Source organism: Carettochelys insculpta, chromosome 22 (assembly GCF_033958435.1).
Source record: "Carettochelys insculpta isolate YL-2023 chromosome 22, ASM3395843v1, whole genome shotgun sequence".
NCBI lineage: Eukaryota > Metazoa > Chordata > Testudines > Carettochelyidae > Carettochelys > Carettochelys insculpta.
The window spans coordinates 17,222,290-17,244,857 of NC_134158.1; the positions used below are offsets into that span (position 1 = coordinate 17,222,290).

The following is a 22,568-nucleotide window of genomic DNA, read 5'->3' on the forward strand; positions in this document are numbered from 1 at the left end:
GAGAACACCTGCAGATAACAGCAAGGGGGGCGGCCTGGAAGCTCTTCAGAGGACAGGATCAGAATCCAAAATGACTTTCAACTGTAGAATTGGTCTGAATGCTGCCAGATGAAATTCAATAAAGCCAAGCATGAAGTGCATCACACAGGAAGGAAAACAACAAAAAACAAAAGCACAACCACAAAACAGGAATGAACTGGGTTGGTGGTCCCACAGCTGAGAAGGGCCTGGGGCTCCAATGGATTGAACATTGAATGAGTCAATAATGTAAGGCAGGATGTGAACAAAGCTAAATAAGAAACAAGGTGAGTGAAGGCACACCTTTTATTGGACCAATGTCTGTTGGTCAGACACTAACTTTAGAGCTTAAACAGAGCTGGTTTATGTCCCCAACAGATGCTGTTCCAATGAAGGATACTACCTCTTCCAGCTCGTCTCTAGTAGCCTGGGAGAACACAGCTACCATGCTACTTACAATATGGCTAATGCCACTCTAGAGTTTATTAACAGGAGTGGTCTGTGTAATACCTCACTTCACTTCAGGAAAGATGAGAACAAACGGAGAGAGGCCAGAAAAGAGCAATAAGGACAGAAGGTTTAGAAAACCTAAGCAGGGAGAAGTTAAACAAAGGGGTATGTTCAGTGTTGAGGAAAGCCAGAGAGGGACCCAAGAACAGTCTTCAAACATGCTCAAGGCTGTTATAAAGGCAGGGATCAATTGTTCTCCATGTGCACTGAAGGTAGGACAGTAACTGGCTTATGCTGCAGCAAGGGAGCTTCAGCTTTAATATTATGGATGACTTAACTGTCAGGGTAGCTAAGCTCTGATACAGGCATCTGGGGAAGCTGGGGAATAGGGTCCCTGTAAGCTGAGCACTTGGCAGCCACCCTAGAGACATTCAGGTGCTGCCCAGCTAATTAGCAGAGAATCCACTGCCAAGTGTCATGGGCAGCTTGTGTTTCTATTGGAGGTGCACATGCGCACATCTTGGGGCACATAAAATTTATTCCACCCATGGAGGGAACACTGCTGGGGAATCCCTGTCAGTGGAGGTTTTTAACACCAAGTTAGACAAGCCCCTGGCAGGGATAGTCTAAGCACAGTCCCAGTGCAGGGAGGCTGGGTTTGGTCTCTCAGGGCCAATCCAGCCCAGCATTTCTGGGATTCTAGATTAAGGTGAGAACACTCCACAGGATGGGCAGCTCTTCCGGCACACAAAAGGGCAGCATGGGAGGTCACATAACAGGGGGGCATGGGAACAGAGGGAGAGGGTGACAGTGGGATGAAGTTAGATTTGGGAAGTGGGGAAGGGCACTGTGGCCTGAGGGGAAGGGAAGGAGACAGCAGATTGGGGGCAGGGGGGAGAGAGAGAGAGAGAGATGGACCATAGCTGAGAATCTAGCAATTACTTCCTGTTAGGAAATGCAGAGAGAGGAAGCATTTTCTAGCGCACATGACTCTGGGCCCATTTCTGCCAGCCACTCCTCTCAGAGCCTTTGGCAAGTCACTCCAGCACTGTAGCTCCGCCTGGCTTGCTTTGACAGAGGGGTGGCAGCCCTAAAAGCCTCTGGGATTAGCAAAGGCCTCTACCCTGTTGAGCAATGAGCGCGGAGAGACAGCTTCCAAGCAGTGTTGCCTGTAAGTTGAGTAGTTGGGTGGCTGCCCAGGGGAGATTCAGCTGCCGCCCAGCCGATTAGCAGAGCGCCCACAGCTGGCAGCGTGTTTCTATTGGAGGTGCACATCTGCACAGGCCACAGTGCATACAATGAAATTTATTCTGCCCATGGATGGAAAAAAATTAGAGGAACTATTGCTTCCAAACCAGGATTCTACTGTAAGAGCTATGTGCTGTCCTACTGCACCCCAGAGGTGCCATTCCAGGTTTAAACCAGTGTGTGAGGGGGCAGGGGCCAGGGGACCAGTTGCACCCCCAACTGCCTTTGCTGTGGCACTCATGTTCCCTTAGCTGGCCAGGGCTTTGTTTCGCCACTTGTAGGGGGCACTACAGCTGCTCTAAAGCCCAGAGATTCTGGATACGGCTGAAAATAAAGCAGAGCACACGCACGCCCACCCCACCTGGCTGCTGTGGGTGTCTCCGAGCACCAGACAAGTCCTCCACCAACTCTTTGCCCTGGTGCGGGTCCCCTGAAAGTCAGCTCACTTTCCAGCTCAGCTGACAGATGCAGGATGAGTCGGTGTTTGATGTGTCAGCCACTGAAGCAGCCTCCCCTCTTCAACCACCCTCCCAGAGCAGGAAGGGAAGAGTCGTATTTCTGAAACGTTTTGATTTATGCTCTTTCAGGCATGTGCGCTAGACTCCTGGGGCCTGGCCAGGGGTCTGAGACACAAGAAGTAGCAGCTAGCTGCTTCCTTAGCTCAGCACAGCCAGCCATCTGCCAAGGGCAAAGGTCTCATTTAATAATGGCACAAGACCTGGGCTCCAGCACCAGGGCTACGAATCGAGTCAGCTGCTGACATCCACTGCCCTCTCCTCCAGTTGCACTCAGCAGCCACCAAGCACCGAACACCAGGGGATGGCTAACACAAGGCATGGGAGTGGGTGGGAATGAAGTCCATACGGAGCGAAGTGGAGCAAGCCGTCTGGGCAGCCGCTCAGAAGAGCCGTGCCAGCATGGAGCTCCAGGCCAAGGTGGCAATGCAGAGGCTGACTGCCCATCCACCTCACCAGCACCAACCCGGTGCTGAAATAACGGGGGCCAGCAGCTGCAGCCAAGCTCTTCAGAAGCCACCCCTCCATCCACCGCAGATGGGCACAGCATCCTTAAAACAGGCCAGTGCAGCTGCCCTGCAGGTGGCTGTGACCAGTGTCCAAGCGCCAGCCCAGTCTCTGATTCCCAAGGGGCCACACAGAGCAGCAGATAGGGCAGGGCCAGGCACGTCACACCTGTTCCGAGCCATGGGCACTCTGAACGTGGCTCAGCTCATAGCAGAGTAGGCCACCTCTCCTCAGGCAGGCACAGCTACTGACTGCACTGCCTTGGGCTCCTGCCAGCCCCGCAGAGCCAACATGACACGCCAGCAAGGCTCTCCGAGAACTGGGCTGACACGGCTGCAGGTGGAGAACCGACCTCGGCCCTGGCACCACCTGCAGCCAGCCAGCAGAGGCCTCGGGGAGGCAGCTGTGCCTTGTGATTTGGGAAAACGGGGGATCAGGTGCTGCAGTTACTAGCGTCCTTCCTGCTGCTGCTAAGCCAATCACCAGGCTTGAGGCACTTCTGGGAGGTGCTCAGCTGCGGGAGGTCAGAGAACCATAGCTAATTCTGGCTTGTGTAAGGAACAGGGAGAGCTTTAAAACAGTCTCTCTATTAGTTATCACACCGTATGGCAGTGGCAGCAGGTTTGCAGAAATTTTAGTGGTGCCCTGAACACCCAGAGCCTGCAGCCCTTCCCGCACCAAAGCTCCTTCCCCATTCCTGCCTAAGTCTCTGGGAGGGAGCTTGTGTGCGGACAGGGCTGGAGCAGAAAATTGGGCTGCAGGCTCTGGAAGGGAGTATGGGGCGGGCGGGGAGAAGTGATGGTGGGGCAGGAGGGAGTTTGGAGGCACGAGGAGGAGCATGGAGGCATGAAGGACACCCCCTTCTGGTAGCACCTCCTAGATGGAGGGGATCTCCACAGTGCTGGCCACAGAGGCACTCAGGCTGGGGGCAGTGCCCAGGGACATCAGCCCCTTCCCAGGAACCACAGGTATGTGTCAGTGGCAGCTTGTGGACCAAGCACATTGGAAGCTGCTTTAGCCCCACTGTGTTGCTGGTGGGGGCTCCTGAACTTTGCTGCAACTGGGTCAGGAATATTCTTGGAACCCAGGCACCACAAACTCCTAACTCGCTGCTCCTGCTCAGTGGCTCAACCCCCTCTGGATGCTGTGCCCCCGCTCCCATTTTAGAGAACAGTGAAGAACAAGGAGGAACCAGAGGGCAATCAGGGCATGGAAACTCTCAGATGAAAATAACAAAAAAATCTGATTGTAATCTTGGAGGAGACAAGATACACACCTATAAAACAGAGTGGTGCTGATGGTGATTCAGTCCATCTGTTCTAACAAGGGAACAAAGGGACCTTTCACTAAATTACAAGGCAGCACATTCAAACCAACATGAGGAAATAATTTTGCATACAAGGTACCATTAAGCTGTGGAACTCATAGCCACAGGAAAGCTCTGAGGCCAAGAACTTAAGATTCAAGGAGACTGGGTACATACGGAAATTAGCAAAAAACAACTCCACATGTATGTGGGGAGCAGAAATTAGACCTTGGCTTCAGCATTGAGAGACCAGGATGAGACCGAATGAGAAGGGGAGATTATTCCACCTCTGCTATTGTGGGATTCTCACACCTTTCTCTGAAGCAGCTGATAGCAGTGCCTGGGCTCAGGTCAGATGCGGTCCGGCAATCCCCCTACCTTCCCAGAGGAACTGCAGCCAGGGCAGGAGTGTGAAGAGATGAAAGAGAAGAGGGCAAGGTTTAACTTAACACCCATACGAATTTATTCAATCCAGAGTCCATAGTAGAGTGCAATGATGATTAATGGGACTTGTTCAGATAATCATCTCTCTTTATGGAACAGAGACACAACTCTGAGAAACTCCTTAACAATGTCCTAAACACCTGCACAGTGGAACGGAGCTCACAATGATTACTGGATGAGTTGGACTTTAAATACAGAGATACCGGGGGTGGGGGTTTCTCTCCCATGGATACAGCACATCACACGAGCGGCATCAAATTCTCAATCCTTCCCCATCCCAAAGTTACTGGAATAGAAAATAAAAAGCTTTGGAGCCCGAGGACCACAGCAGCTTTCCCTCTTCGCTTCCTGTCCCATATCCAAGGGGGAGAGAGGAAAGTTTTTTTTAAAAATCAAAGTTGGAGCAGGTTAGTCCTTTTTCTTGTCCTCTGCTGTTTTCTCCACCTGGGCCCCAGGGGAGCCATCAGCCACGTCCTCTGTTACTGGTGCAGGGGGGCCGTCGGCCAGGCCCTCCTTTATCACCCCCTGGGTGCGTGTTGCTGCCCCATCGGGTAGCACGGCAGGGGCACAGTCTGCTGGAGTGGTACCTTGCGTTACCCGAGAGACTTGGTCCTCCCCACTTATCCCAAACTCATTGACACGCGTCAGATCCACCCGGTAGATCCAGCGCTGATAGAGGTAGATGAAGAAGACGACATCTGTGGGAAGAGGGCAGAGATAATGAACAGCAGGCAAATGCCACGCTGGATGCACATATCTGAACTGCTCAGTTCTCAGTTCCCCAGGTCTGTAAGCGCCTCGTGAGCTGCCTGGCCTGAGGATCCTCTCCCCGGAGCACAAGTGACAGCCTGGCTCAGCTGCAGCCCACCAGGGAGATGCTGAGGCCCTGGGGCTCACAGCAGAAGGAAAGTTTCCCTTGCTTACGGGACCTACCAAATTCAAGGTCCATTTTTGGTCAATTATAGTGTCACAGGATTTTTAAAATAGTTTATTTCATGATTTCTGCTATTTAAATCTGAAATTTCACAGTGTTGTAAATGTTGGGGGTCCAGACCCAAAAGGAATTGGGGGCAGGGGTCACAGGATCATTCTTGGGAGGTTGCGGTACTGCCACCCTTATTTCTGTGCTGCTGCTGGCACGGGTGCTGCTTTTAGAGTCGGGCACCTAGAGGGAGGCAGCCGCTGGTTGGGAGCATGGTCTGGTATTGCCAACCTTTACTTGTTCTCTGCTACCTTCAGAGCTGAACCCTGGGTCAGAAGCCACCACCCTCCAGGCACCTACCCCACCAAATAGCTCCACAACTTTTTTTGGTCAGAGCCCTCTAAATTGTGAAACACTGCTCCCCACTCATGAAATCAGTATAATACAGGGTACAAGTACACAAAAGACCAGATTTCATGGTGAGAGACCAGGTTTTGTGGTCCATGACACATTTTTTAAAGGCCACGAATTTGGCAGGGCCCCGCTCACGCTGCATACGGAACTCAGAGCTGCATAACTGAAGGCTCAGCAGGAGAAGGGCCGTGCAGCTGGAATAAGCCAGAAGATGTGGGGTCCTGAGCACAGAAATGTGGGATTCCTGGCTCAGATACTGGCAGGAACCCAGCTAAGCCTGGGACATCCCCACAGAGGCTGGGGAGCTGCACAGAGGTGCCACACCCACCTTTCCTAGGAGCACAGTATGCCCCATGCTAGGAGGACACATCTGTAGAAAGGCACCGCTCTCCTTACAGGTAACGGCAGGCCTATGCTGTGCCCCTTACCGTCTCGGAGGCAGCCTATCCTGTACAGCACGGGCATTTTGATGACAAAGGCAAAGAGGTCGTCAATGAAGGTGTTGAGTGCTTTGTAGGTGAGCATCCTCCAGGGCAGGTGGGCTACTGACTTCAGTTTGTAGTTTATGAACAGCTGCGGCGTCATCGTAATGAAACCTGGGGAGAAAGAGGGAGAAGTCAGGCGGAGGGCAACAAGGCTAATACCAGCCCAGGAATGTACACTGTGCCTCTGGGATAAGCTGGATGCCAACAGAGCAGATGGCCCAGGCTGCAGTGTTATACCCTGGCAGATAGGAGGGCAAACCTCTGCACAGCAGCTCTGCCGTAAAGCAGGCCCCAAGTGCTGCAGAGCAAAACGTGCTCGACGACCCAAAATTAAACTGTTGAGGCAGAGGAGGAGAGAGACCTTCTGAGCTCTCTGAAATGGCAGAATCATAATTTTAGCAGTGAAGGCAATCGGCCAACAAAGAAGTGCCTGAAGGATGAGGCGGATTCCTCATGTCTAGGGACCTATTGACATTCACACCCATGTAAAAAACATATCATGCAGAGAAATCTGGTCTCCCTCCATGAAATGTATGACTATCTTATGCTACACAGATTTCATGGGGAGACCGGCACTTCTCAAGTGGGGGGAGGGGTGTCTTGACCCAATAGCAACAAGAAGTCCTGTGGCACCTTATAAACTAACAGAAGTTTTGGAGCATAAGCTTCCGTGGGCAAAAACCCACTTCGTCAGATGCATTTTGAGGGTCTTTGCCCACGGAAGCTTATGCTCCAAAACTTCTGTTAGTGCCACGGGACTTCTCGTTGCTTTCGAAGATACAGACTAACTCGGCTCCCTCTGTGACACCTGACCCAGCAAGGAATTTCAAAAGGTCAGAAGGTTATTTTAGTGGGGGAGATCGATAGGGCCACTCTTACGTCTGAGCTGCCTTCAGAGCTGGGGGACTGGAGAGCAGCAGCTGCTGGCTTCTGCTCAGCTCTGGAGGCAGTGCCATACCCATAGCAGTGCAGAAGCAAGGGTGGCAATACCACACCATGCCACCCCTCCTCTGTACTGCTACTGGCAGTGACTCTGCCTTCAGACAGCAGCTGTTATTCTCCAGCTACTCTGCTCTAGAGGCAGCAGCACCAGCAGGAAAGCAATAAGGGTAGCAGTGCCCTGCCCCCACAAAAGCTTGCAACTGCCCAACAACAACTGTTTGGGTCGAGAGCCCTGCAGTTACAAGACTGTGATGTTTCATCCTTAAACAGATGAAATCATGAAATTTACAATTTTGAAAATCCTACAGCCAGGAACGGACCATGAATTTGTCAGGGCCCGACACATGACTTGAATCCAGCTATGGTGAACTAGTCCAACTGCAAACTGCTGGGCAGTATTTCTGGCAATGTTCCCTCGTTTTTTCCATCCTGGACAGAATAAATTTTGCTACATGCACCAAGGCATGTGCACCACCAATAGAAACACACGCTGCTGACTGTGGGCGCTCTTCTAATCAGCTGGGTGGAACATGAATCTCTCCCGGGGAGTCACCCAAGCACTCAGCTTGCAGGGAACACTGTTCTCTAGCCTGTGCTGGGCAGGTGATCAGACTGGACAGGCAGAGTAATTCCTTGTGGCCTTAAAAATCTGTGAAGCACAAGGTACCTGCTCAAAACAGCAGAAGCTGCAAAGAAGGTCCCTGAGCCAGCATTGGTGAGATTAAGGGCGTGAGGTGAAGACAGGACAATGAGAGGTGAGAAGCAGGCTGCCACTTAGCCAGGAAGTGCTTTAAAACAAAAGCCAACAGGTTGGGATCAGTAACGAACAGGGATCAAGGGGTTCCCTCTAACACAAGCAGCAGCTCCAAATGGAGCAGGCTCCCGGGTGCAGCACAACAGCAAATGTGCAAGGCCTGGTGGTGAACACAGACATGGCCTAAGTGTGAATGCTCTGCTCCGGAGGAGAAAGTGAACTCCTCAAGCCCCTGGCAGAGGAAGACAGCTCGAGTGGCTGGAGCAGGTTCTTCCAAACATTCAGGGAATGCCGCCCAACAGGAACCACCCGCGTGCTGTCAAGGAACACTAAAAGGATGCGGGAAAACCAACAGGGAATTTAACGTTCCTCTCCCATTCCCTCCTCCCCCAGACACAATCACACGCAGAAAGGAAAGACTGAGGACTTATCTACATGGCAAGCCAGGATGGGCATCTCCAGCACACCAGCTCTCCACACTACAACTCATCATGTGGTCACTGCTACAGCTGCTTTGGAGCGCAGCATGATAAGCTGCGCCCTGGCACTTCCACTGCACTACAGCAGTGACCACACAGGGGACTAGTGCATGGTAAGCCGGAGCACTGTGGACTCCGCACCAGCTGGCCATATGGACAAGACCTAAGACCCCACATGGCCAGGTTGGGTGGCATCCTTAATACACCCTAACCCACCCCGGAAAGGCAGAAGTGCTGAGCAATGGTGCAATCTTGAGGCATTTAGAACCTGGAACACTGTACAAAGTACATATTGAGTCCGTTCTGGTTCGGCTGTTGATCTGAAGAGGTGGGTCTGTCCCACGAGAGCTCATCACCTAATACATTATTTTGTGAGTCTTTAAAGTGCTACTGGACTGCTTTTTTGTTCTGACAGTATATAGACTAGCCCGGCTTTCTCTGTTACTGTACAAAATTGTGTTGCATGGGGGATAACAGGTATCCTGGGGAATGCTGAGGAGTTACCCCATTGAGGGAAATAATGGGCCGGGGCAGGAGACCACACAGAGGTTCTCCAAGACCCCGGCAGCTTGTGGGCACTGCAAACACGAGGTTGGGATAGCTGCACGAGCAGAGCACCGCATTGGACGCACCCTACTCCACTAGTTCTTTTTAGCAAAGCCACCAAAAGCACTCATGTGTCAGTGTGTGTGTCGGCACCAGGGGTTTTGCTGGAATAGAGACATGAGCATTCCCCCACATGCTCCTAGGCAACAGAGCTCTGCTGCGAACTAAGCCTACGTGAGGAGGAGAGGCTGAAAGCTTGGGAATAGTTTTACGATCACAGCCTGCTTGGATTCCATCCCTTCACTTAAATGAAAGATGCTCCTCCTGAATTCAAACTGGCATGGCTCTTTGGGGGGACACTGACATACAGAGACAAGGAAGCTGCCCAGCAATTCACCTGCAGGTGCTGCCAAAGCGCAGGATACAGAAGGTCTCTGAAACAGAAGCTGAAGAGTCTCAAGTTGCTACAGTAGCTTCTGTAAGAGCAGGGAGGTGACCAGGAACAGCTAGATGAGTTACTGAGGGATGGTGCAACCTAACTGTGGCAGCCAAACTCAAGAGTGTCAAAACCCATCTCTACGGGGAAGCCGGAAGGAGACCGGAGGCACCTGTTCATACAGGCGCTCGTGGTGGAAGTGCAGGCATAGAAGACAGCAATGAAGAAACAAGGAGACTGCAGCCATCTGCTCTGGATTGCGAGACAAGAGCATGAATGTGCATATGAGAAACAGACAGACCAACTGACCAATGTATGAACAGCCACACTGGGTCAGACCAAAAACCCATTGAGCCCAGTATCCAGTCTTCTGACCGTGGCTAATGCCAGGTGCCCAGAGCGAATAAACAGACCAGGCAATCATCAGGTGAGCCCTCCCCTGTCATCCATTGCCAGTTTCTGCAAAACAGAGCCTAGGGACACCAGCCGTGCCCATCCTGCCTGACAGCCATTGATGAACCTGCTCCCCAAGAATTTATCTAGCTCTTTCTGAGCCCTTTTATAGTCTTGGCCTTCATAACATCCTCTGGCAAGGAGTTCCCCAGGTTGAGACTGTGCATTGTGTGAAGCACTATTTCCTTTTGTTTGAATTTGTTATTTATTAATTTCATTTGGTGACCCCCTAGTCCTTGTGGTACGATGAGTAAACAAAACTTGTTTACTTTCTCCACACCAGTCATGATTTTACAGACCTCTGTCGATTCCTGCCCCCTTGGTTGTATCTCTTCCAAGCTGAGAAGTCCAGGTGTGATTGACTTCTCCTCCTTCAGAAGCCATTCCATACCCCTAACCATTTGTGCTGCCCTTTTCTGACCCTTTTCCAATTCCAGGGTATCCTTTTTGAGCTGAGGCAACCACGTCTGCACACAGTACTGAGGATGGGAGCATACCATGGATTTATATGGGGGCAGTATACGTTCTGTCTTATTCTCTACCGATTTCTGAATGATTCCCAAAAAGCAGACTTGAATCCATCACTTTGCCTGCAATATCAGGAGCCGGAGCGCTCCTTAAGGGGCTTCTTGTGCAAAACCACGGTTCCCTGTAAGCTGAGCGCTTGGGTAATGGTGCAGGAGAGAGTCAGGTACCACCCAGCTGATTGGCAGAGCGCCCTCAGCAGGCAGCGTGTGTTTCTCTTGGTGGTGCACCTCTCCACACTTCTCTGTGCCCAAAAGAAAATTTATTCTACTCCTGATGGAAAAAATTAGTGAGAACCCTGCTAGTAAGAGCAACTCAATTTCTCTGCTCCCTGCTGGAAGCTCATCCTCATAGCGCCCCGACACATGCGACCAGCCTCCAACATGCATGGCCCTAACCCCGCCCACCTCCGAGTGTGGGCAGACCCCGAAGCGGAGTCTGAGAGACTGGGAAGGCTCAGGATAGGGCCCAGTGACTCCAGCAAGCTCCCGCAGCCCCCAGAACGCTGCCTTGGGGATGCTACTCACCAAATGTCAGAAGGAAGCCATAGAGCATGCTCAGGACCCACGAGTACCAGCCTTTGTGCTCCATGTACAACAAGCTGTACACTGCATAGCAGCCAAGCAAGGGGAAGAGAATCCATGAGAGGTACCGGAATGCCATCTGGGGAGGCAACATTCAAAGGTAACTGGTCAGCTGGGAGCTGCACAGAATTCCGCTCAGTGGGCTCTGAGGACGCAGGGGGTCACAAACCATCTCTTTGCAGGCCTGCTGCCCTGCTGGCTTTGTGGGGAGAGAAGGGGCAGCTCTTGTTAGGTGTCAGATGTGCCTGGGTCACGAGATCTCCCTCGCTCGCTAGCGCATCCCAGCAGGGCCAGAAGCAGGGTCATTTCAGCCTCTTTCCTTTCTGCCGTCACAGACACCTGCTGTTCCCTGGGGCTCTACCTCCCAGAGGCAGGAGGGGCTCTAGGGCTGGTAGAGCTACCGGGGTTCTCAAACAGGAGGTGACAAGGTAACCACAGACAGTCCTGATCCCCCAAGCAATTAAATCGCCAGCCAGTTTTTAAGATATGGAGACGAGAGGGTCTCACTCAGAAGCCAGCTGCTCGAAAGGGGTCACTGATGCAAGGAGGCTGGAAGCCACAGAGCTCCAGCGGAGCGGCCCACAGCAGCGCTGCGGACACCCATTAGCAATGTGCGACCGTGACGTTTTACTGAGATTCCCAGGTGGGCGAGGGTGGGGCTGTGCCATAGCATGCAGGTGGTTTGAGGACTCCGCATCTATGCCCCACCCCTGCAGCCATGCCGGAAGGAAAAAGACTGCTACATGGTAGGGGTGCAACTTGGGGCGGCAGGGCCTAGTCGGGGGCTGGGCCCCTTAGTTCAGGGGTGGGGCTACTACAGCTGCTGGCAAGCATACGAGGACATATCACTTAAGAGCATCAAGGGGAATAGCAAATGGGACGTGTGAAGACCCACATACCCCTCCATCAGGGAGGAGAGAACTCAGGGCAAACAAGCCACCTACAAGGTGCTGTGGAGTCAGCTCTCCTGCAGACACCAGCACAGCCCAGTTTATCAAGGGGAGAGTGTGTCCTGCTGGGAGATTAACGACTTCCCAAGGAAGAAGTGGAAAGGACAAGTAAGAGGCATGGCCAGGAAAACGTTCTCCAGAGCTCCTTTTCTGGGAGCAGGATCCCAATGCAAGCTATTCCTGGGGTCCCCTTTTCCCAGGTGGAGGGGGTCTCACATGCAATGGGGTAGGAATCTAACACATTACCCTGGGCCCCCACCTCCCAGTGGGATTCTACCACATGCTGAAGGAAACCCTCTGCCAGGCGTTGGACTTACATCATCGTAGACTTTGGTAGACGACTCTATATATGTCGATTTGTCTTTGAAGGTTAAACGTGGAAAAATCCCAGCGACTTTGTTGTCTCGATCCAACTGTTTGTCAACAAGAGCAGAGGTTACGGGCAGTGGCAGGACATGTTAAAGTAGGGGGAGGGAGAGGATGCAAAGGCAACTTAGCTGGGAGGCGAGACTCCACAGGACCACCCAGATCTACTGTTTATTGTTCACACAGCAGCTCCCTCCGCCACAAGGCTTCATGTACCATCAGCTGGCAGCACAGAATATGCCTGTGTGTCCTTGACTGGCTTTGCAAAGGCACGATTGCTACCTCTCAAAACTTCCCCTCCCAGAGACTTCGGCAGGGCTTCTCTGCCAGACCAACTCCAAGAGGGTTTTCCCCCATCGCTGCCTTCAACTCAGTACCAAAAAAAGCATAGGCGCCCTGCTAGTCGAAGGGCGCCTGCAGCAAGGTTCACAATTGCTGCTGAATTGATGGCAGTTTTAAATAGTTTACACTTACTGGAGACAGTCCCCCACCCAAATTATCCCACTCCTCACTCTTGATTTGAATTCACAGGAAGAGATCTGAATTTAGATTTTGATCCAGATTATCACCAGTGCGCAGAGGAAGGGCCACCCTGGGGGGCACTGGCTCAGCTCCAGGGGGACAGGAATTACTCTGGAAGCATGGGTAAGTGTCTGGGCAAAACTAATGAGAGAGATAAGGGAAACTCAATTCATCAACAGTGACAGAAGCAGGATTTCAGTTGTGGTGGAGGGGACTTGCTCCCTGTCCCCACGTTCCTCTAAACTGCCAGCTCTGGGTCTTTTTGGGTGGAAATGTTGATAACACAGCTTTGTCAGAAATGGGTCAAACTGGGGGTCACCTGAAAGCCCCCACCCCTACGACCCAATGCAACAGTACCAAACACAAACAAACTAGGGGCAATTATGCAGACATAAATTTGAAAAATATTTAAACATAAACCTTTTTAAAAGTATACTTCAGACAGAGATATCAACCCTGCAACCCCCAAAGCTAAACTGTAGTATTCAACTGATAGTCTTGAGTTACCAGCTCATGTTCAGAACAAGATAGGTAAAAATGACAAAACCAGATTATGATTTTACTCCTGCAAACAGTATGCTGGAGCTCAGACTGCCTTGCAGAGGCTGTTGGCTAGGAAAGTCATATTGAGAATTACGGGCTTTGAAAAGGACCGAAGAGGAAAAAATGCTTGGTAGAAAGTCTGTACTGAAGATCATCTATAGGGATGTAATTTGTAGTAATCCTATCCACAGCAGTGAATTACAGGGCACATGCTTGAAAGCTTCAGAAAGGAACTGCACCATGAAAACTGGAAGAGAATTACTGACGTCAACAGTAATTTCAAAGAATCTTTGCAGCTGCTAACTGATTCTGGACGAGCAGGCACACAGTACGTGGGAGTTTCAGCAATCTGTAGTGGATGTCAAAACTGAAGAAATGCCACCAGCCTGTGCTACTGTTTTAAATGGTGCATGGGTGGTCGCAATGACTTCAACACCGCACACAGGACAAGAAATGGAGCTGCCATTTTATTGCAAGCTTCACATACGACGGCTGGAATGAAAGTCAGGTTTCCAACAAATACACAGCAGCTCGGTAGCACCTGCCTAGTCCACCACCATGTACTACCTTTGCAAAGACCAAATTGCCTTAGTGGCAGGGAGAAGTGCCAGCCTATGGTGGCAGTGGCTCCAGAATGGCAGCAGCAGTGGCTCTGGTGAATCACCAGTATGGAGTTATAGCAGGGGTGTGCGTGTGCCTGGCTCTGGTGGGAGGAGTAGGGGGTTGGGTTAAAGAGGGGACGTGGGGCTGCCCGGTTCTGGAGGAAGGGTGGGGGATTGGGTGTGCCGTGAAATCATAACGAGTGCTGAAGTGTGCCACAAGGTGATAAAGGTTGCCGAGCACTGAGCTAATGTATCCAAAGCTACTTCTGTCCCCGTATCAGGCATGGCTGCGTCTCGAGGATATTGTGCGTGATATTCCCTGAACTCCTAAATCAATCCCTCCAGTAATCAAATACAGGCATGCACAGACCCGATGCTTCCCACTCTACGCCTGCGTGCCCACCAGTGACACCCACACAGAGATGCCGCCGCCCAAGATAAAACAGCTTTGACAAATAAATGTTTTCGGTGCTAGATGCCCAGACTAACTTCCCTGAGATCACCAAAGAGCAGTGTCCTTTCTGTGGAAGGAATGTACTCCTGTGTTCAAGTATAACTGAAAGACACTCATTTTTAACCATTTTCTTGACTAGACAACTCCGTAACTGCTCGTGTTTGGTCACGTTTGGCACACCACTTTGTGGGTGAAAGGGCTTTGGAACGATACTTGACCCGTTTCCAACAACACTATCTTAGCAGCAGATTGGAGGACATGGAGTGAGCAAGAGGAGGTGCAACACTCCCTACCAACCAGACATGGGACGAGTCCAGACTTTCTATCACTAGCCAGCCCACGAGATGCAGTTTTCTTCCTCCCAGACTAAACTGGAGTTGAAGGCACGTCTGCTGTTTTGCATAACTGTATTTACGTCATGTCTGCAACTCACCAGCAGTTTGTAACCAACACACCGGCATTCCAGATAGATCCCCCACTCTCCCCAGGGTGCAGGCGCATTGTAATGCATAAATCACCAGGAGAGAACACAGCCCCAAGGTCACACAGTGAGTACAGGGCAGAATGGAACCTGAGGCACCCAAGTCCCACTGCAGCGCTGGGGTGACCTCTATCCATGCAATCCTTCAGGTGTGATCCTTGGATACACGGTGCCTACGGGGACCCAGAAAGACTCCTCAGGGAGCAGAGTCCTCTCAACAGCACCCGGAGGCTCTTGCACACTCCCAGAGCAGATTAGCAACAGCTGACCTTCTCCACCACCAAACCAGGCGGTGGCGTTCACTTCTCTGCATCACTTCCCATAGGGCTACAGAGGAAGCAAATTTGATGGCCCGCGGAGAAATAGCAATCCAGAGTACGTGTGGAGCAAACAGAGATGGATCTTCACAGGCATTAGCCTCCTGCTTGCCCTGGCAGGGTGGAGAATTGTCTACCCTACACGTGGCATGAGCCGTGGACTTACCTTGACATCCATGACTTTTGTGATCTTCCAGAGGTCGATGAGGAGCCCGATGAAGACACTGACTTGAACCACAAAGTTGGTTTCGTTGTCCAGGATGTAAAGGAGGACCACGAGCGACTGAAATACCCCGAAGAACACAGAGCGGACAGAGAGCCCCTCCAGAGACTGCCTGCTGTTCCAGAACTGGATATCTAGGAGCCAGAGAGAAGAGCATGGAGGGAAAATGTCCTAAGCACAGGGGATCTTTCAGGAGCAACTAGAGCCCAAGCGTCCAGCTTTCTCCTCTACTTTATGATAAGAGCAGAGCACAGATCTACTTGCAAATGCATTTCACTTCCAGGAGCAGGAGTGAGTTGTGTTCTATTTCCCAGCTGTACGAAGAAGAAAACGGTTGGGCCAGCTCTGTGAACCACTAAGGTGGTTCAGAAGAACCTGGCTAGAAACTCAGCCGTTGTTGGCAGCACCCTGACTTTGCCCTCTCCTGGGGCTGGTGGGAGTGTGGTCACAGGGCCTTTATACAGTCTGAACTCCCAGCCACGTCACAGGCATGCAGCTTGCTGCCCCTAGACCCTGTATGGGCAGCACTTCAAGTATGCCAGCCTCACGCACAACAGCTGCAGAGTGTCTTGTGAAACTGGGGGTTGGCAGAATGGAGCGAGCGCTACTCCATCATGGGGGAACAGACAGGTGCAAAAGGCCAAGAATTAGGGCAGGTAGCAGAGGGACAGATCAGCTGAGTCAGTCTTGTGTGCCTCAGCAATGCAGCCCACAGCCCAGGCAACAAAAACTGCACTTCCCATTTAGTCACACCCATGCTCATCTCTCCCCCAGACATTCTTCTTCGTATATTTCTATTGCCATCCCAACTGGGGCATCAGATAACACTGGAAAGGCCAATGTACACCTAGGGTATAATTGCACCACCCCCAAGAGAAATAAGAGCCCTCCACTGCACTGCAGAACTTACCATTTTTGAAGGCGAGAAACTCAAATATGCTGTGAACTATGGAAACTACAATGGTCAAAGCCAGCAGATAGGGGTTGGTCTCCAACAGAGCAACCTGCAAAAGAAATCAAAGACATGAAGGGCCTATCCCATCCTTTCAGCTAGTGCAATCCAGAGACATCATCAGGTTTCACGTGGACAAACAGATGCCAGGATGTGTGGGAGAAATGACCCAACCCAGAGAGGCTTTAGGAGGCGCAAATGGGGAAGAGCAGACATGCCACCAGATTTCAGAGTCACGGGAAACAGGAAGTTACATTTATGCATGTGGGGTACTGTGGATAAGTACATGCTCTCTCCCAGAGACCAAACATGACCTCCTTGCGCCTGGCTCTCACTCCAGCAGCTGACACAGAACAAGGATAAGCCCTGAGACTGTGACAGCTGAGAAGGAAACTGCAATGGGTGGTGCAATCAAATCATTATTTCCTGCCCCATCTGGATGAGCAGCAGGTTTGAACTCCTGCTGGGCAGAGGGAAGGTGGTGGGCTTTGTTAGGGTCCTGAGGTCCTGCAGCCAGCCCAGACCCTGGTGTCAGGCTCACAGAGGAAAGGCAAAGGGGGCATTTCCCATCCTCTTTCACCTGTGTTTTTCCTGGTTTCCCAGTGATGGCGTTTGGGAGATGAACCCCACATTAAGGGGAATGTCCCAGGCAGCTGCTGACTGAGATGGGGATAGGTTGCAGTGGCAGTCAGGGCCAGAGTTTAAAGCCAGAAGGGAGTAGTCTGATTGGCTGTTCATCCTAAGCTATTACCAGACCTCACCATTCTGAGGCTTATAACCCTTCTTCTGATAACCCGCCTGAATTTGTTCTTAGCCATCTTATGTCTACTTATTCTTGTACCAATGGCTCATCACCCTCCCTGGCCTTTGCTCCCTGTAAATACAGCAGGGACGTCGTCTTACGCCTATCAGCCCTTCTTTTACTAGTCTACCAAACCAAGCTCTTCTAGTCTCCTCTCACAAGACGGGTCCTGCATTCCCCTGAGCAGCCTGGTGACATGTCTCCGCGCCCATTGTAGTCTCAATTCATCTTTCGTGAGCATCTTTCAAGAAAGATGTGGAGAAACTGGAGAAAGTCCAGAGAAGAGCGACAAGAAGAACATGAACTATGAGGCAAGACTGAAAGAACTGGGCTTGTTTAGTTTAGGAAAGAGAAGACTGAGAGGGGACATAGAGAGTTTCAAGTACCTAAAAGAGTGTTCCAAGGAAGAGGGAGAAAAAATGTTCTCCTTGGCCTCAGAGGACAGGGCAAGAAGCAATGGGCTTAAACTGCAGCAAGTGAGGTTTAGGTTGGACATTAGGGAAAAGCTTCATAACTGTCAGTGTGGTTAAGCATTAAAATAAATTGCCTAGGGCAGTTATGGAATCTCCATCACTGGAGACATGTAAGAACAGGTTAGACAGACATCTATCAGGCATGATCTAAACCGTGCCCAGTCCTGCTGTGAGGGCAGGAGACTGGACTTGATGACTTCTCAAGGTCCCTTCCAGTTCTGATGTTCTATGATTCTCTGGATGACCAGAACTGTCCACAACATTCCAAGGGAGGTCTAACCAGTGCCTTGTACAATGGCACTAATGCTTCTCTGGATCTACTGGAAATTCCTCACCTATTATCCTAGGATCGCATTGGCCTTTTTTTCCCCACAGCCACATCACACTGGTGGCTTGACCATGCACCCAGACCCCTCTCCACCTCTATCGCTTTTAAGTGATGAACCCCTGGCTTGCAACACAGCTTCTTATTAGTAGTCTGTAAGTGTCTGACCTTCCGCTGTCAACTCTTATCACCCATTGTACCACTCCAGTTTTTAAAGTCATCCAGTTGGGACAGAGCAAAGAAAGGCTTGCATGCTACTGCCAAGACCTAACAGCTGGGTGGAGTCCTGGCTTGTCTTGAGCGAGGGAGACAAGATCCAGGAGTAAATCCTGTTGTGGTGGTCACAATTTCTTCAGAGCAGAATGGCATCGACTACACCAGCTTCTTACTCCTCAGCAACAACTACCCGGGGACCTGTCCTGCTGTACCCAGTCACAGGAGGGGTCACGTTCGATTGTAGCAAATTGCCTATGTCTCAGTCTGGGTTCACCCTGCCACACTGGAAGTGCTGCCTGAGAACAGGATCACTCCAAGCTGCCCTCTCCAGGGAAGAAATGTTCATAGAAACCTCTCTCACCGCCCTTGCTGAGGCCAGGTCAACACTGGGTCTGGGCGTACGTGGAGCACTTCCTGAAGCCACAGAGGGGCCAACTTTCTGTGCCAGAGGAAGAAAGGTGGGTGTTGGGGCAGAGGAGGCCGGAGAAAAGCAGGAAGCCAAGTGGATTTGGGAAAGTAGTAGGGTCAGAAGGGTAGGACTGATTTTCTCCTCATCTTTGCCATCCATGTGCAGAATCACTTTTTAATGTGCACTGAGGCATAGGAGAATGCACATCACCAACAGAAACACAAAACCCAGCTGGGGCATTCTGTTAACCAGCTGGGCAGCGCTGGAATTTCTGCTGAGCAGGGTTGCAGAAGTGCACGGATTACAGGGAGCACTGGGTAGTACTGGATTTCCCAGATCCCTAGAGAACCCACCAGCATGATCCAGATTCTGCTGCGATTGGACAGAAAAACGAAAGGGCTCCCAGATGGTGGTGATATCTGGGCCAAAAAAGAGGAATCAGAAAGTGGAGAGACCACTTAGTGCATGAATGACTTAAGGGCTTAAATGCATTTTCAGAAGAAACTTTGCCCTTTGGTGTTTCGGCTCCTAAGTCACTTGGTCTTTTGAAACTAGGACTCCAGCAGCTCATGTCTGGCTGTGTTCCAATTAAGGCGAGTGCATGACATGAGGAGCTGTTGGAAAGTCAGGCCAAGATGGGCTGCGACGGAAGAGGAACAGGCCAGGAGCGGAGAGGTACATTTGGCTGTTGTCCCCATAGGGACAGCAGGTGAAGCGGTGCACGTGGATGAGATTGCGGTCAGAACAGGTGGAGAGACGCAAGCCCAGGACACAGCACCGGAAAATGGACGAGGGACCCACTGAGAGCAAAGCTGGAGAGAACCCTCCGCAGGGGAGAGTCACCAAGGTGGCCTGACCTTTACGGAGTCCTGCTCCTCATCTGACTGCTCGTACAAGTCCTCGCCCAGGAAGTTCCACGGGGACTTGCTGCTCTGCGCGGCGTAGAGCTGCCAGCGCCACAGCGAGAGCGGGCAGAAGGAGAGGCGGAAAGGCAGGCGTTCCACGGTCTCGTTGATGGGGAAGTAGTCCTTCTGCAGGTTCCAGTAATCGTTGAAGTAGAGGATGGGGTAGTAGTCACCACTGACCGCATCAAACTTCACATCTGTAGCGATGGGGGAGAGCACAGAGACAGGCCTGAGAGCGCACACCGGGAGCACATAGACACCCACCTGTACTCACACAATGATGCACACCAGCATTCCCTGTAAGCTGAGCGCTAGGATGGCCACCCAGGAGAGAACTGGGTGCTACACAGCTGGTTACCAGAGCAGCCACAGCCGGCAGCATGGGCTTCTATTGGTGGTGCACATCCACCCATGCCTTGATGCTCATAAAATTTATTCTGCCCAGGGACAGAAAAAATTAGAGGGAACCCTGATGGACACGCACCTCATCCTGCATGGACAGAGACCATTTTAGATTAGCACCAGCAGGGAACTCCAGAGCAGAAATTGCTTCTGTACATGGGGCCTGAGCCTCCCGGCCTTCCCTCAGAAGAAAGAGGCCAGGTCTTGAGGCATGCAGGGTACTCTGAGCACTGAGCGCCCACGAGAGTGCATAGGATGGGGCTTGCTTTTCCACAGGGGGATGGAGAGTGTATAGAAGTTTCTCACGGCTCAACTAGGTACAGCCCTGCCTTGCACAGAGCTCAAACCCATTCCATCTGCGTGCACATCACTGCCCTGGTTCAAACTTGGGCATTGAAAGCAGTCTGACAGCTCCCAATTAATACTCTCCGGAAACCAGCCCATTTGCAGAATTGCAGTCTCTCAACAGGCTTTCGGGGAGTTTATGGTGCTGGCTATTTTCTTCTCAAGAGCGTTTGTGATTTGAATTGCAGGCCGAGGGCTAGTGCTGGTATAACCACTGGAGACAGATGTTCATGCAGCCACAGAACAGGTGGCATATGGACAGCAGGAGAGAAAGTTTGCCATGTGTCCTTCACTGACAAAGTATCAGAGGCCTTCCTTAGGGGGCCACCTGATGAGAATAAAAGTTACATGATCCATTCAGTCCCAGGTCACCACTGGGACAGATCACCCAGGGGCCCAATTACAAGGGTGATTATTTTTGGGAGGGGCAAGGGATGCCTGCCTCTTTTTTCCCTCCTCATCCCCTGACACCCTGGGCATGAAATTAAACCCTGGATTCTATTCTTCCCCTCCATTCATCTGAGGAAGGGGGTTTAACCCATGAAAGCTCATGAGCTAATAGATTTGTGAGCCTCCAAGGTGCCACAAGACACCTTGTTATTTGTGAAGCTACAGACCAACACGGCAGCCCCTCAGGGATGACTTGCTTCTTCAACCCTGCACTGACTATCTGTGAATAGATTTGGAAGAATTCAATTGGCATTTTAAAAATTATTCTGACAGACGCTGATGCTTATTTCTTTGAGCATTTATCCAATTTCTACCCATTTAATTTTTCACCATTGTAGGACACTACAGAGGGAGGCATCTGGCAATAATTATTGAGTGACAGACTGAGACAATTTAAAGGTCCCTAAAAAGGTGCCCTGCTCTAGCCAGGATTGTAACACACGCTATGCACATTAAGGTTGAACTCAAGTTTTCCAGCAGCATTTTTCTTACTTTGTCTACCTATCTACCATCAGTCATCATTGGCGGAAATAGTTTTTTGTCGGTGTGCATGTAGGTGTTCAGTGAAACCGGTATTTACCGACAGTTACTGCTGAAAATGCAGTCCTTCCAAGTCCACTCACAAGGCAGTGAATAGAGGGTAGCAAATGAATTACTGCCAGTGTGGGAGGAACTTATACTACTGAACCAGAGGCAAGGCCTACAATATTCCACTTCGAAAATCCCAACTGCCTCATCCACATGTATGCTGAAGAAAATAAGCTAGTCTGGAACAGACAAAACCAATTCCATTTGCAAGCAGTTACTGGTTGAACCTCTCTCACCCAGCCCCTTTGGGACCTGTCTGGTTCTGAATGAGAGAATTTGATGGACCATGGAAGGTCAATAATGTCTAGCACATTACCAGCACTTCTGCTGCTTACTGAGCCATTCTGGGGTAAATTACAGCTAAATAACAGCACAGAACACTGAGAGCCAGGACTGGTGGCTGTAAACAAACTTTATGGGACCAAGGGAAATTTGGCCACACCCATGATAAATAGTCATCTGGCTAACTAGAATCATGGTGGATTACAGATGTTGCCAAACAAGAGAGTTCTGGATTAGAAGGGTTCATCCTGTGCTAGGTTCCAGGAAGTCCCCCGAACTGGGCAAATAACAGAGGGGGAAAAACTGCAGAGAACTCTGATGGGAGGAGATAGGAAGACCAATCAGACAGATCGGCTGTTCTTAGAGCACAAGTACACAGCCCGAAATGGCATTTCAGGGGAAGTCTACGCTACCAGTTGGACTGATGGGCAGCAATCGATCCTGCAGGTTTGATTCACTGAGTCTTGTGTAGACTCAATAAATTGACCACCAATAGCTCCAGCGTCAATGCTGGTACCCTACCTGAATGAAAAATGCAAAGGGAACCCGTGAAGACACCACGGTCAGACGATATAAGCACAACGACTTCAGCCATTTTATTTATGTAGCTGAAGTTGCATAACTTAGATCTATCTCCCCACCGCTGTAGTGCGGAGCAGCCCTCAGAGAACAGGAAATGCTGGTATATTCAAGGTACTTACATTGGTCCAGAGGCGGTGGCACACTACCCTTAACCCAGGGAGTATGATCATCCACAATGTTGATGGTGAGATTAGGGTGCCAGTGTGAGATCACCTCCACTGGGCCAAAGTCCTCTGCTCTCTGCAGTAGGAACAGAAAGTTGCATTCAGTAAGGGATGTGGGGACATTGTAACACTCTAGACATAGCAAAAGGGCACAACAGGCACAGGCAGTGATGCAGCACATCAGATT

At 51.0% G+C, this 22,568-nt stretch overlaps 1 protein-coding gene across 2 annotated transcripts in view; it reads right to left on the reverse strand.

Annotated features, from left to right (window-relative positions):
• Positions 1-4,464: 4,464 nt before the first annotated feature.
• Positions 4,465-22,568, reverse strand: part of CLPTM1 (CLPTM1 regulator of GABA type A receptor forward trafficking) — a 46,536-nt gene continuing 28,432 nt past the window's right edge. Inside the window, exons 7-14 of one of the 2 annotated variants that reach the window (XM_075017784.1) lie at positions 22,337-22,457; positions 19,521-19,765; positions 16,397-16,490; positions 15,430-15,620; positions 12,296-12,391; positions 10,972-11,107; positions 6,253-6,420; positions 4,465-5,186 (exon numbers count right to left, since the gene is read on the reverse strand). In XM_075017784.1, the coding sequence (XP_074873885.1) occupies positions 4,897-5,186; positions 6,253-6,420; positions 10,972-11,107; positions 12,296-12,391; positions 15,430-15,620; positions 16,397-16,490; positions 19,521-19,765; positions 22,337-22,457 (1,341 nt within the window). In that variant the 3' untranslated portion in view covers positions 4,465-4,896. The remainder of the gene's footprint in view (positions 5,187-6,252; positions 6,421-10,971; positions 11,108-12,295; positions 12,392-15,429; positions 15,621-16,396; positions 16,491-19,520; positions 19,766-22,336; positions 22,458-22,568) is intronic. The other variant, XM_075017785.1, reaches the window with a different exon arrangement.